The 15557-nt window shown below is 55.0% G+C and overlaps 1 protein-coding gene across 4 annotated transcripts in view; it reads right to left on the bottom strand.

Annotated features, from left to right (window-relative positions):
• Positions 1–6400: 6400 nt before the first annotated feature.
• Positions 6401–15557, bottom strand: part of Snrk (SNF related kinase) — a 35726-nt gene continuing 26569 nt past the window's right edge. For all 4 annotated transcript variants that reach the window (XM_070017530.1, XM_070017533.1, XM_070017531.1 and 1 more), the window contains 3 exons: positions 12695–12907; positions 10938–11072; positions 6401–8985 (listed from right to left, as the gene is read on the bottom strand). In XM_070017530.1, the coding sequence (XP_069873631.1) occupies positions 7701–8985; positions 10938–11072; positions 12695–12907 (1633 nt within the window). In that variant the 3' untranslated portion in view covers positions 6401–7700. The remainder of the gene's footprint in view (positions 8986–10937; positions 11073–12694; positions 12908–15557) is intronic.

Raw genomic sequence — 15557 nt, 5'->3', positions numbered from 1 at the left:
ACCAGGAGTGGACTGACTGCAATTGTTGGTCATTGTGGGAGCTTGAACTCAGGGCCTGGGCACTGTCCCTGGGCTTCTTTATGTGCAAGGCTAGCGTCCTACCACTTGAACCACAGAACCACTTCCGGTTTTGGAGTGGTTCATTGGAGCTACGAGTCTCATGGGGACTTTTCTGCCCAGGCTGGCTTCGAACCGTGATCCTCAGGTCTCAGCCTCCTGAGTAGCTAGGATGACAGGCGTGAGCCACCAGAGGAGCATCATGGAGTATACCCTGAAGGAGTATAAAACGTTGAGGGATGCAGTGGTCTTTTCTGGCTATTTTCTGCTGGCATGGGGGTACCGGGGAGTCACGGGGGCTGGGGTCTTCAGGCTCCAGGTCCGTGCTGGGCAGGGCAGGGTGGTGTCAGGGAACTCCTCCGGTTGCCTGTAGTAATGGCCTTGATGTGTTCCCAGTCGGTGTCCCGAGCAAGGGCTGTAATCCTGTTATGAGAGAAACTTGTAAAAAGTGAGATCAGGCAAAAGGCTGACAAGGTGGCAAGAACCAGGTGAATGAATGACACAAGAAACACACCTGGGCACTAGGCAGAAAAGGTCCCTTTGGAGCAGAAGCCCCGTTTTAGCCCATTACAGGGAAGGAGGTATTTCCAGGTAACTGGACTAGAGATGTCTGGACTGAATAGTATGGATGCGGAAGTAGAAAATGGCAGGTGACAGAGGCAAGACTCTAAGTTCCTGTCCAGTTGGAAGGTAGGTAGACAAGTTTATTAACTATTTCTTCTGGTCTCCCAGCTCTGGTTAATTTTGGAAGGTCCCCAACAAATTGTGTGTGTGTGTGTGTTTGTGCGTGTGCCAGTCCTGGGACTTGAACTCAGGGCCTGGGAACTGTCCCTGATTTTCTTTTACTCAAGGCTGGCACTCTACCACCTGACCTACACCTGAATGGTGCAATCCAGGCCCAGAGATCAAATCCCAGGAGTGGTACCAGAGGCGGGGAAGGGGGGGGGGGGAGAATGGAGGGGAAGGCCTCAACCAATACCTGAATGTAGTAGTAGTAGTAGTAGATCTTTATCATTCCAGTGATGACAGAAACCATAAAACAGGGGCTGGGAAGGTGGCCCAGTGGTAGAGTGCTTGCCTCACATGCATGAGGCCCTGGGTTCAATTCCTCAGCACTATATAAGCAGAAAAGGCAGGAAGTTGGCGCTGTGGCTCAAGTGGTAGAGCACTAGCCTTGAGCTGAAGAGCTCAGTGACAGCACCTAGGTCCAGAGTTCAGGCCCCACGACCAACAAAACAACAACAACAACAACAGCAGCAACCACAAAACAAAGAGGGCATGCTAAAACAGGTAGCTGGGTTAGGTGAAATCCTGTCTCAAAATGACCAGTGCAGAGGCTGGAAGCATGTTTCAGCAGGATAGCACCTACCTACCATGTACAGTGAGTTCAAATCTTAGTACCACAAAAATAAAAGTACTCAGTTAAACCAAAAATAAAATAGTATGGGAGCTGGGCGCCAGTGACTCATGCCTGTCATCCTACCTATTCAGGAGGCTGAGATCTGAGGATCATGGTTTAAAGCCAACCAAGGTAAGAAAGGCCATGAGACTCTTATCTCTAATTAACCACCAGAAAACTAGAAGTAGAGCTACGTCTCAAAGTGGTAGAGCACTAGCCTTGAGCAAAAAAGCCCACAGACAGTGCCCATGCCTTGAGTTTAAGGCCCAACCAAAGAAAAATGAAGCAGTATGGGCGCAGACTAAATGATAGAAAACAACTAGAGATCCTGTAAGTTTAAATTCAACCCCTTGATAAATACATTAAATGTAACTGGCCAAGATTTGCAAATTAGATTAAAAAAAAAAGCAGGACCAATGTCTAAAACAAAAACAAACATATGGTTTGACAGTAAAAGAATGACAAAATCTTCCAAGTCAAGAGGAAGCTAAGAGTTTAACATAGAGTTTAATTCAGAATGATTGATATGCTAGAGCTGAAGAGGAGTACTTCAGAGTCACAGAAGGGGTGAATTCACACCTTCAACAAGGACATCACCTTCAAGTACACACCTGATGACTTATCACTGACAGAAAGGAAAGGGGACAGACACAACTATAGTTGGGAGATTGTAACACTTCTCTATGAAAACAGTGTCCAAAAGTCAAGAGAATCAATAAAGCCAGGTGCTGGTGACTCACGCCTGTCATCCCAACTCAGGAGGTTATCTGAGGATCAGAGTTCAAAACCAGCCCGGGCAGGGAAGTCTGAGACTCTGATCTCCATTGAACCACCAGAAAACCAGGAGTGGTGCTGTGGCTCAAGTGGTAGAGTGCTAGCCTTGAGCAAAAGAAACTCAGGGACAGCGCCCAGGCCTTCAAGCCTCAGGACTGGCAACACACACACACACACACACACACACACACACACACACACACACACACACACACACACACACACCATACAACTGACTTTATACTCACTCATACTGCTGAGAATGTCAGGAGGGTCTTAACGAGACAATGGCAACCATCTAGATGAGTGATAATGAGTGGGAACAGAGTGAGCAGTGTAGACTGGAGAAACGGGGTCAATTTTTTTTTTTTTTTGTCGGTCGTGGGGCTTGAACTCTGGGCCTGGGCGCTGTCCCTCAGCTCATCAGCTCAAGGCGAGCACTCTACCACTTGAGCTACAGTGCCACTTCCGGTTTTCTGGTGGTTTATTGGAGATAGGAGTCTCAAGGTCTCTCCTGCCCGGGCTGGCTTTGAACCGCGATCCTCAGATCTCAGCCTCCTGAGTAGCTAGGATTACAGGCGTGAGCCACCAGCGCCCGGCCGGGGTCAATTTTTAAAATGGCGAGTAAGATGTGCTCATGGCTTGAACGATGAGTTGACACCAAGAATTTCTGGCTGGCCAGAAAGCTGAGGAAGGTTTTGGAGTGGCTATCAAGTGACATGAACCTTGAGGGGTAGGAGGATTTCAGGAGAAAAGACTTTCCAACTTGGAAAAGTTGAGATGGTAACTACTCAGGAGGCTGAGATCTGAGGACCATGGTTTAAAGACAGACCAGGCAGGAAAGTCCATGTGACTCTTACTGCCAATTAACTACTGGGGGAGGGAAAAAAAGCAAGAAATGGAGCTGTGGCTTAAGTGGTCGAGCACTAGCCTTGAGAAGAAAAGCTGAGAGAAAGCAGACCCTGAGTTCAAGCCCCAGTAGATGGTAGAGTGTTACACGATGAGCAAAACCATCAAGTACTGAGTTCAAGTCCCAGTCTCAGACCAAAAAAAAAAAAAGGAAAAAAGTGTTCAGATTCTTTGAAAAGAAGGAAGGCCAAACAGGTAGCTGGTTCCAGGGAGAGCTGCAAGGTAATCGTGCTCTGGAGAGTTCTGTGAGCACCAAGAGGCCAAATAGGGAACCCTGGATCAGTTCCATTCGGAGAGGTTGGGGAAGGACAAGCCACCAGTTAGAATAAGCAGGACAAGGAAGAAGGGACATTTTCCAAGAGTGAAAATCTGATCCTGGAGGAGTGCCTAAGCTGGTGGGAAGGAAGGAAGGAGAAAACGAGGAGAAAGGCTTGGGTGTGATAATGGGTGTCTCTAGGGGGAGGGGAGAGGTATAAAAGGATTGTGGTAACACTCATAAAAGGTGAGGGTAGCGAAGTTCAAGACAGGAGGAAGGGAGGGAAGGGAAGGGAAAGGAAGGGAAAGGAAGGGAAGGGAAAGGAAGGGAAGGAAGGGAGGGGAGGGGAGGGGAGGGGAGGGAAGGAAGGAAGGAAGGAAGGAAGGAAGGAAGGAAGGAAGGAAGGAAGGAAGGATGGACAGACCTACAGAGGCTCTAGTTTTCTTCATTTGTATTAGAGAAAGACAGCAACCAGCAGAAGGGTGTAGCAGAGACAGAGAACACTGCTGTAGTTTCTTCTAACTGGGTGGTTTTAGAGGAAGCCCTGCAGAGAAGCCTAGAGAGGAAGTGGAAAGCAAACCCTGCCCACCTGGTAGTGGCACTGGTACATGGAAAGGAAGAAAGGTCAGGATGGTTTTGTGGTGAGCAGGGCCTGCGGCGCGGGTACAAGGGCGTGGGGCCCTGGCTGGGTAGCCATTGTATAACAAACACCGCATTTCACGACAAGAAACACAACAGGGGAGACCGGGGTTGTATTGCTGAACACCAATATGTCACTTTATTATTTGGATGATTTCCCCATTTGTCACAGACCTGCCAAGGTTTACACAATGAGGGGAACAAAGAAATCAAAGAATTGGAAGCAACTGATCAGCTGAGCATTCTGCACCCTCTTTAACCCTTTAACTCTTGACTCAGCAGGGATAACCTTCCATTCCATCCTCACGGCTCTTGGTAAAAATCCGTGTTGAGATTGTCACATATCTTTTAAATACACAGAGAATTGCCAGAAGTACATAATTTTTTTTAATATATATATACACATATATATATATACACACACCTACAGAAAAATACAAGACTGTTTTTCCCCGCCCCCCCTCCACAATATTTTAATACACTACTGTTAATTATGCAACTTCTGAGGACAGGTTAAGGGGGGGGGTCACAAGGAAGTGTTTGGAGCAAGGAAGTCATTTGGTCCGATATTAACGCAGCGGGTTTCTTGCTCCTTTCCTCTGAACGTGAGGACACACGATGACATACAACACATGCAGCCATCCACTTACCGACAGCTGAGTGAAGACACCACTCAAGAGACAGACACCCGTGGGCCGGAAGGCCCACCCCCAACCACACACCACTAATAAGGCTCCGCACCATCAACGCCAACACTGCTGATCCTAAAGTGAGCACCATATATACATCTGAATATATATAGATATATAAAAAAAAAAAACAGAACAACCATTGAAAACCAGACACAGATGGGTTAGTTAAAAGGTGCCATTCCAAGGCTCTACATAATCACAGGAAAAAAGTATGTACACCGCTTGGAAAAGAGCTGCAACAGAGAGTTTTATTGCCAATACCCTCGGTGAAAAACTCCTCTCAGTCGTCTCATGGCAGATGCAACGTGACCCACACACCTTTTTTTTTTAATTTTTTAGTTTTAGTTTTTTTTTTTTTAAATTTCTGGCCCTTTTGTGAGATTCCCTGGCTCAAGGATTTGCAAGCGAATATATGCTCTATGGCTTCACCCACACGTCTATGTCTCCTAGCATCTGATGATAATAAACATCACAAGGAACTAAGAGCTGTGGCTCCAAACCTGTCTAGCTAGCTAGCCTAGGTCTAGAAAGTGGAAACAAAGAAAACGTAAGTATTTCAGTTATTTTACCTTTTTAACTTTAGTACAGTTAGGTATACTGCGAAAGAGTCCTCTAAGTAAAACACAGGGGTGGTGGCCGAGTCCGGGTCCTGTCTGTAGACTCGGGGGTTCGGGCTCCCCAGTGCTCCGGCCTGCTCAGGAGCGCGTGCGCGGGGCCCCGGCCCCGGGGGGCTCCGCGTGGGGAACCACCTGCCACCTGCCACCGGTGACTTTCCAGAACGGGCCGTCTGTCTCATCTGCAGGGCACCTCGGCCTACGGGAGGAAAACGCCAGGCGGGATGATTGTCCGCCCCGAAGCAGCGCGGGCTGGGGTGCGGGGGGAGGGGGGCTGGGGTGCGGGGGGAGGGGGGCTGGGGGGGAAGGGGGGGCTGGGGTGTGTGGGGGAGGGGGGCTGGGGTGCCGGGTGCGGGGGCCTGGGCTGGGGGGGAGGGGGGCTGGAGTGCAGGGGGAGGGGGGCTGGGGTGCGGGGGCCTGGGCTGGGGGGGAGGGGGCTGGGCTGGGGGGGGGCTGGAGTGCGGGGGGAGGGGTGCTGGGGTGCGGGGGGAGGGGTGCTGGGGTGCGGGGGCCTGGGCTGGGGGGAGGGGGGCTGGGGTGCGGGGGGGAGGGGGGTTGGGGTGCGGGGGGAGGGGTGCTGGGGTGCGGGGGCCTGGGCTGGGGGGAGGGGGGCTGGGGTGCGGGGGGGAGGGGGGCTGGGGTGCGGGGGGAGGGGGGCTGGGGTGCGGGGGGAGGGGTGCTGGGGTGCGGGGGCCTGGGCTGGGGGGAGGGGGGCTGGGGTGCGGGGGGGCTGGGGTGCGGGGGGGAGGGGGGCTGGGGTGCGGGGGGAGGGGTGCTGGGGTGCGGGGGCCTGGGCTGGGGTGCGGGGGGCTGGGGTGCGGGGGGGAGGGGGGCTGGGGTGCGGGGGGGAGGGGGGCTGGGGTGAGGGGGGCTGGGGTGAGGGGGGGCTGGGGGGCTGGGGTGCGGGGGCCTGGGCTGGGGGGAGGGGGGCTGGGGTGCGGGGGGGCTGGGGTGCGGGGGGGAGGGGGGCTGGGGTGAGGGGGGGCTGGGGTGCGGGGGCCTGGGCTGGGGGGAGGGGGGCTGGGGTGCGGGGGGGCTGGGGTGCGGGGGGGAGGGGGGCTGGGGTGAGGGGGGGCTGGGGTGCTGGGGTGCGGGGGGAGGGGGGCTGGGGTGCGGGGGGGAGGGGGGCTGGGGTGAGGGGGGGCTGGGGTGCGGGGGGGAGGGGGGCTGGGGTGCGGGGGGGAGGGGGCTGGGGTGCGGGGCAGGGCGGGCTGAGCTCCACACTTCCACGTCGGGCCTTCCTTGGCCGATGCTCCTAGCTCGCTGAGCCGGAGGCTTGGAATGGAATGAAGAGGGGAAAATAAACACCTAATTCACCCAACTCTGAAATACAGACCGCGGGGGGCGGGGGGGGGGGGGCGTCCGGGCCGGGGGGAGGGGAGGTGAAGGGCGGACGGAGGGGGGGCGTCCAGGCCCGGGGGAGGGGAGGGGAGGTGAAGGGCGGACGGAGGGGGGGTCGGGGCCGGGGGGAGGGGAGGTGAAGGGCGGACGGAGGGGGGGGCGTCCGGGCCCGGGGACCCCCGCGGCCCCACGGGCCGCCGATTGTCTGCTGGAGCCCTCACTGCGCGGAGCTGCCGTGTAAACCTAGCTCTGGTACAATGACAAAGCGTTTTCTCTCGTGTTTTTCCCGGTGAAGTTACAGAGGAGCCCGAACCGTTCCCACATCACCTCAGCTCGGCCGGCGCGGCGCGGCACAGCACGCGGCCCTGGCCGCCCTGCCCCGCGCATGCGCCCGGCGGCGGCACAGCACGCGGCCCTGACGCCCCAACCCGGCCCGCGCACGCGCCCGGCGGCGGCACAGCACGCGGCCCTGGCCGCCCTGCCCCGCGCATGCGCCCGGCGGCGGCACAGCACGCGGCCCTGACGCCCCAACCCGGCCCGCGCACGCGCCCGGCGGCGGCACAGCACGCGGCCCTGGCCACCGCACCCCGGCCCGGCCCGCGCATGCGCCCGGCGGCGGCGTCCGCGTTATTGCTTTGGTCAGTCCAGAGCGCGCGTGCGCATGTGCGTGCAGCGGCGGCCGTCACGCAGGGTTCTCACCAGGAGACAAGGGCCTTTCCCTTTCCCTCTCTCCCCGCTCCGGGCATAAGTGCAGGACGTCAAGATTGCCAAGTGCTCTGGATACACGTTTTAATTCAATCCCGACCGTCACCCGCCGGGCACCAGGACCGGGACGCGGGAGACTCTTCCGGCCGGGAGGACACGTCTAGCAGCATGCACAAAGACCATGCATTGTCACGCCGTCGGGAGCGCGGCCGGCAGAGGAACACACAGCCTAGCCGCGCTGCGGCCCGGGCGAGGCTCTGGCGCGAAGCAGCAGGGGAGGGCGGGCGGGCGGGCGCGCGCGCGCGGCGTCGCGGTCAGATGACGTGGCAGCAGCTGGCCGGGCTGGGCGCGCACAGCAGGCCCTCCTTGGGGCTGCGCTGGATGTTCACGGAGATGGTCTTCTCGCACAGCGGCAGCTGCAGCACGTTGTTCTTCAGGCCGCGGCTCTGCAGGCCGCGCAGGTCGGCCGAGGCCTCGGAGAAGAAGCGCAGGGCGGTGCCGCCGGGGCCGGGGCCGCCCTCGCCGCCGGGCGCCCGGCCCGCGCCGCCCGCGCCCCCCACGCACATCTTCCACGACGACTTCTCCTGCACCTTGACGCTCGACAGCGCCAGGCCGCGGCGCGGGTCCAGCAGGTAGGGCGCGCCGCCGCGCAGCTGCGAGCCCAGGCACAGCCCCACCAGCTTGAGGCTCTCCACCAGCTCGCCGGGCCCGCGGGGCGAGGGAGCCGGGGCGGGGACGGGGGCCGGGGCCGGGGCGGGGACGGGGGCCGGGGCCCCCGCGCAGCGCCGCACCGAGCCCGAGCCGCCCGCCGGGCCCGCGCCGCCCGCCGCCGGGCCGCCGCCGCCTCCCCCGCCGCCGCCCGCGCCGTGCTCGCCCCCGGGGCTCGTCTTGTCCGCGCCCGCGCCGCCCGCGCCCGGCTTGCCCTGGCCGCCGCCGCCGTCGCCCTCGCTGCCCGGCGGGCCCTCGCTGCTGTCCCGCCGGTGCCACGAGTAGCCGAAGCCGCCGCCGTCCTTGTCGAGCCGCCGCCGGCTCTCCGAGTCGTCGTCGCTGGTCTCCGAGCTGCTGCAGCTGGAGCCGCGGCCCTGGCTTTTCCGCCGGTGGTAGCGCTTGTGCACCGTGCCCGGCGACGCGATGTTCATCTTGAGGCGGCTCAGCTTGGGCGGCAGGTTCTCGTCCATGTCGAACTCGTCGTCCGACTCGCCCTCCTCGAAGATCTGGTTGAGCACCGGCGCGCTCTTGCGCGACGTCAGGCGGTTGGTGACCGACGGCTTGCGGCGCAGGACCACCTGCGTGGACAGGGACATGGGTTTCTTGTCCTCCTCGTCCTCCTCCTCGTCCTCCTCCACACGGAACAGGCACTTGCGCCCGCCCGCCGCGGGCTGGAGGCCGCCGGGCGGCGCGGCGGCCAGCGCGGGCCCCGCCAGCTCGGGCAGCTCGTCCTTCTTGGCCGCGTCGCACAGGCCCTTGCCGCGGTGCCCGTTGAGCACGCCGTCCCCGGCCCGCGCGGGCGCGGGCGGCACCGTCGCGTGGGACAGCGGTGTGGCCGTCAGGTCGTCCTCCAGGTCCTGGGGCACGTCGATTTTGGTGGGCCACGACTGCCTGTGGAAGGACAGATGGGGGGGCACGTGGTCATGCACCAGGTCATGCACCCTCACACACCACAGGGGAATGTGGACACGCGCAGGACACCACCCTTGCACACTCCCCGCACTCAGCCACAACGTCCCCACGCACGTCCCTCCCGTGGCTCTGCCGGCACGGGCGTGAAAATAATTCACCTGCGCTGCCAGCACAGGTTCGTCTCCACCATGGTGCAAAACACTTGGCCGTGCATTGAAATAAATGGAAACAGAATGGACTTAGAAAAACCAGGGCTGTGGCACGTGTGAAGGGAGCGTGGAAGCTAGTGGACACTGAAATGTCCACATGAGATCACGGGCAGAAGCACTGCTGGTATCTCGGCTGGGAGGCCGCGCAGGGCTCAGGGCACTCTGGCTGATTTTGGTACAAGTGTCTTGGAATCTCCACAGCCCCTTCCTGTCCCTGGGAACAGGAACACAGGAGGCTACGCTGGGGCCACAGACATTTAAAACCGCCACTTTCACACCGTGACATTTCCATTTCCCACTGATTGTGTTACCCTTAAAATACAGCTCAACTCAGTCTATAGCCCTGAACACACCATAGCTTTTCCATCATAGCGTCTCTCTCCCCGCAGCTTGAAAGCAGGAGACAGAGAGCGCGTGCAGGTGCTTCCGCTTTCCCACCATCCCCAACTTCAAGCCAAAATCCATGTCCAGACACAAGGCTGGCCGACTGGCCACGGCATCGCGGGCACTTTCCCATTGGGTGTGACAAATCAAACCGGAACAGCTCGCAGGGCAGCACCCCGCAGAATGAGGCCACGCGGGTCATCTTTACAGACAACATGGTGGGTGAGAAAACCATGGCTTAAAGAAAAGCCGGCTAACAAAACAACGACAAACAAATCGGCTGGAAAGCTAGCTCACAGTGTCAACCCCCTCCTCGTGTCAGCTGCACCTGCGGGAGCCGCTCCTGAAGTCCTGGGACCTACAACTCCTCCATGGAGCAATGCTTATGATCCCCCTTTTCAGATGAAGCAACACACACACACACACACACACACACACACACACACACACACACACACACACACACACACACACACACACACACACACACACACACACACACACACACACACACACACACTCATACTCACCCAGTCTTGTAGCTGGTGCGTGGACAGCTTCCCCCAGGCACCTAGGAACCTGGTGGAACTAGGTAAGCACTCCTAAGGAAGGAGGCAAGCACCAAGCTCGGGGCTCAGTACTTTACAGGACTAGATGCAACCCAGCCCAAAGGGAAGTAAGCCCCATCGCCTCACCTCCCAGAGGCGGCAAGTGAGTGGGAGAGGCGAGGGGTCCCCTTGAGGCCCAGAAGCTCATAAATCCACTACTGTCCTCTTTACTTAAAAAAAAGTTAAAAGAACGGACAGAAAATTCAACCTTTTTCCTGGAATGAAATCTTCCAAGAAAATAACGCCCAGGATAGACATGTTAAAGACTCCAAAGAATGCTGGGAAGGTGGCTCAGTGGTAGAGCGCTTGCCTTGCATGCACGAGGCCCTGGGTTCGATTCCTCAGCACCACATAAGCAAAAAGAAAAGAGCTGGGAGTGGTGCTGTGGCTCAATTGGTAGAGCGCTAGCCTTGAGCTGAAGAGCTGAGGGACAATGCCCAGGCCCTGAGTTCAGGCCCCACGACCGGACCCCCCCCCCAAAAAAAAAAGACTCCAAAGAGTTACATGAGAACAAGTGGCAGCCACGCAGGCGGGGCTTCTCCACACGTGTCCTCCTGGCCTGCCTGGTCCACGGAGCCCAACAACCCAGGGGACACAGGATGCGACATACTTGTGCATAACCACGGGGCCAGAGGTGAGTCACCTCTCGCTCTGGGGTTAAGAAGAGTGAGGGAAAGTTCACTCTTTCAACAGCGCGACTTACTAAAAACTGGTGAGGTATTTTTCTCACCTAAACTGGGCCTTGATGTTGCTCGGGCTGGCAGATCGGGTCTGTATCTCTTTCTCTTGCTTCTCCCTCAGGATCCTTTCGGCGAGCAGGAAGTAAGTGGCGGTGATGTGGTTATACCTGTTGGTCTCCAGGGCTCTGTGGAAAACAAGGTGGGAGCGAATCTGAGCCACACAGAGAAGTGGGGGTTTGTTTTCTGTTTCCATTTAACACACACACACACACACACACACACACACACACACACACGTCTAAGCAAATGGAATTCAGTACCTGGAAACTTCAAACATGCAAACGAAGAGAGGGAAAAAAAATCTTATACTTAAGTCACTCTTAAAATTCTAAAACTGAATGAAAATGCTCATTTGGGGACACCCCCCCCCCCCCCCGCAAATGCTGACAGCAGCTGAGCTAGCCATCAGCTTTGGGTACACTGGAAATGAACTTCATGCGCATGTAGAGTGCTGTCAGTTATGTGTAAACCGGCTTAACGGGAAGCGAGGAGGCTCTGTTACAAGAGCGTACTGAAGAGGTGGCAGCAATGCAGACATCGCATGCTCAGACTCTCATCAGGTCCAAGATTGATGAGGCGCTAGGACGTTACTCGTGCAACCGAGAGCCCATCACCCACCATCAGCCCCTGCCTTGAATCAAGTCTCCGTCTTTCCTTCAGCAACAGCAGAGATCCCTTCTTTCAGATGTACAGAAGGGACAGCGAGGATGAGGGGATATTTGGGGGCAGAGTGACTGTTCAGAGCGTGTCTTCCGCCGTGTGTGGTGAGCCCCTGTAGGGTAGCTGCCCTTCCGAGGGACCCGAGACCCCCACTGAGTGAGCCAGAGCACCCTTCTCTTCCCTACTTCAGGCCTCCCTCCCCCATCAGACCAGATCGTCTCCCCCACAAAAACCTCTTTCTTTGTCCCCCATAACCTGTCCTCTTTCCTTCACCCAACTTCGTCACTCAACACATTAATTCACCTTAGCTTTTCCTTTAAGGAAATACTTAGTAGTTTTAGTCTCGACCCTGTAACACTGTAAGCCATGCACGATAGCTTACATCTATAATCACAGTTTCTCAGGAGGTAAAGATCGGGAGAATCATGGTTTGAAGCTGTCTGAACCCACCTCCAAAAACAACAAAAAAGCCAGGCATAGCACACACCTGTCCTGCTAGCCATGCAGGTACAAGAACGACAATGACTGGTGCAGGCCAACCTGATCAAAACCACAAAACTCTATCTCTGAAAGAACTAAAAAGGGCTTGGGGACCTGGCTCAAGTGGTAGAGCACCTATCCAGCAAATGTAAGGCTCCAAGTTCAGACCCTAATACTACCACAGAGAAAAAAAATTATATAAACTTCACTGATTTCAAACCATCTTCCTTAGAATGACTACATTACAACCGGATAACTTTCGTAGCCCTGTGGGTGGTATGGTCACGCTGGCGGCCATTCAGCACTGATGATACAAACAGGAACTATACAGTGGCGGGCCAGTGAAACTGCACACAGAAAACCACGTGTGCACCCGCCCTCGGCTAGCCTGACTTGAGAGGCCTCTGGTCCTTGGTCCTGCCTGATCTCCCCACTCACCACACAGAGCTGCACAGACCGGAGAGCCAAGGCCACAGCATGAGCCCCACCCAGCAGCAGCTGACTCGTTCATCAGGACCAAACTAACTCCATGCTGGGCACTCGACTGGGGAGCGCTTGTGGTAAAAGATGTGCTGGGGACTCTACCCATCATAGATTCCATACGTACTCCACAATGGCATCCCGGTCAGCGATGTCCCCCAGCACCATGCGCTGAATGATGCTGTTGTGCTCCTCCTCCGACAGATTCTTGTAGGACACCAGTGGGATGTTGTACTTGGTGGCCGGCGAAGGGTCAACGCCCTGGAGCCAGGGGTGGTTTTCGATTTCCTCCAGGGAGGCCCTCCGCTTGGGATCTCTCTGCAGCATCCGGGTGATCAGGCTGCAAAGGAAGACACATTCACCCATGAAGCAAGGACTCCTAACAGTGGATCATTTCGCTTGCTAAATTGGTTCCATCAACTGAAGTTGGGTTACCAGCGGCAGGGAACACGATGCACGGGGGGCCCACAGGCAGATCCTGGGAAGGGAGCCCTTACAGGGTGATGACCCCAGCCCAGCGTGAGGGCGAGAGAGAGACTAGAAGGGAATTACTGCTCAAAGGAGGCCGGGGTGAAACTGGCCCTTGGGCTGCAGAGAGGCCGGGGGAGCTCCTCCCCAGGACTTGTGCTTCGAAATAACGCGACTGGGTGATGGACACAGAGAAGTTAAAGTGGCTCTGGCTGAAAACACCCCTGGGGGCCGGGGAGAGAAGCAAATACACGAATCTTTTCCTGAAGACAAAAACCAGGCCCCAAAGATATTCCTGAGTAGGATGACAAACAGGATCACGAATCAAAACAAAACACATATCCACCAAGGGAACGAGGACACCAATAGGAAGCCTTAGAAAACATACAGTCCAATCAGAATGCAAACAGGCCAAAAGTAGAAATTTTCATACACACACACACACACACACACACACACACACACACACACACACACACACACACACACACACACACACACACACACACACACACACACACACACACACACACACACACAACCAAATGTTTAAAGGCTTGAAAACAGCACCAGAAACAAAATTATACCACATGTTCTTGAAAAAAAAAATTAAATGTGGCTTCTAAAAGTGACAACTGATCATAAAAGAAAAAAAAAAGCCAAAGGAAAATGCTTTACTTTTTTTCTATTTGCATAGACAACTAGTGAATTGAAAGGCAGCAACCTTCTATCTAGAAAATAACCTTCCAATTCAAAATACAAAGTCTAAGAGATGCTGGGCTGGGAAGGTGGCTCAGTGGTAGAGCGCTTGCCTTGCATGCCTGAGGCCCTGGGTTTGATTCCTCAGTACCACATAAGCAAAAAGAAAAAAGCCGAAAGTGGCGCTGTGGCTCAAGTGGTAGAGCGCTAGCCTTGAGCTGAAGAGCTGAGGGACAGCGCTCAGGCCCAGAGTTCAGGCCCCACAACTACCACTACCACCACCACCAACAACAACAACAAAGAAATTCTGAAGGATAGGATTAGGACATCATTTTGGCCGAAGAATGCGATTCCATCCCAGAGGGAATAAAGCGAGATTTTGTTAAATAGCTGGGCAATTATAAACCATTTGTAACAATATCTAGCTTATGGAACAAGGATAATTACTAAAATATTAGATGGTAATCAAAATGTTCCAAGGAGCTGTTTCACAAGATGACAAAGGTAAGGACCAACTATAGCTCTCACACCAAGTATACAAACACATAAGGTATTTTTTTTTTTTTTTTTGGGTCCGGTTGTGCTCTATCACTTGAGTCACAGCGCCACTTCCGGCTTTTTTTTCCTGCTTATGTGGTGCTGAGGAATGGAACCCAGGGCCTCATGCATGCAAGGCAAGCACTCTACCACTGAGCCACCTTCCCAGCACCATATAAGGTATTTTTAAGTAGGAAGGAAAATCGCTACAATAATAGATGGTAACTTTCCAGATAGTTGAGAAGAAAAAGTCAAAGGTGAGTAAAAAGAAAACTCAACAATCTCAAAGAAAGGTGATGGGATGAAACTCAAAGAACGGGACAAACATGGTAACCCACAAGTCTGTATTTTCAGACTACACACGAAAACAGGTAACAAACAAACAAACAACAACAACAAACTAACTAGAAAAATTTATGTATGCAGAAATTAAAAACAGTCCTATTAGCTGGGCAATGGTGGCTCACGCCTGTCATCCTAGCTACTCAGGAGGCTGAGATCTGAGGATCACAGTTCAAAGCCAGCCCAGGCAGGAAAGACCGTGAGACTCCTATCTCCAATAAACCACTAGAAAACCGAAAGTGGCGCTGTGGCTCAAGTGGCAGAGCACTTGCCTTGAGCTGAAGAGCTGAGGGATAGTGCCCAGACCCAGAGTTCAAGCCCCATGACCGACAAAAAACAAAAACAAAGCGGGCTGGGAAGGTGGCTCAGTGGTAGAGCGCTTGCCTTGCATGCCTGAAGCCCTGGGTTCAATTCCCTAGCACCACATAAGCAAAAAAAAAAAAAAAAGCCGGAAGTGGCACTGTGGCTCAAATGGTAGAGCACTAGCTTTGAGCTGAAGAGCTGAGGGACAGCACCCAGGCCCAGAGTTCAGGCCCCACAACTGGACCTAAAAAAACCTCCCCAGAACAACCCTATTCACAAGTGTATCAAATCAATGCAAAGCAGAAAATATTTACAGCTGAATACCAAGTAGGCTATAAATAAGAAAACAGAAGGAATATAGCCTTAAATAGTCTAATAAATAAAATTTTGTAGCCTGAGTAACCAAGGTAAGAAAAAGAAAAGATTTAAGTGGGAGTAGGTAGGAGGAAACAGTGAAAAGTAAAGAAGACAGACAAGCTGGGTGCCAGTGGCTCACACCTGTCATCCTAACTACGCGGGAGGCTGAGATCTGAGGATCACGGGTCAAAGCCAGCCCGAGCAGAAAAGTCCCCGAGACTCTCATCTCCAGTAAACTACTCAGAAAAAGCCAAATGTGGTGCCATGGCTCAAGAGCTACAGCA

The sequence above is a fragment of the Dipodomys merriami genome, unplaced genomic scaffold (assembly GCF_024711535.1).
Source record: "Dipodomys merriami isolate MVZ:Mamm:240054 unplaced genomic scaffold, mDipMer1.0.p SCAF_125, whole genome shotgun sequence".
Lineage (NCBI taxonomy): Eukaryota > Metazoa > Chordata > Mammalia > Rodentia > Heteromyidae > Dipodomys > Dipodomys merriami.
This window is presented reverse-complemented; position numbering and strand designations above follow the sequence as displayed.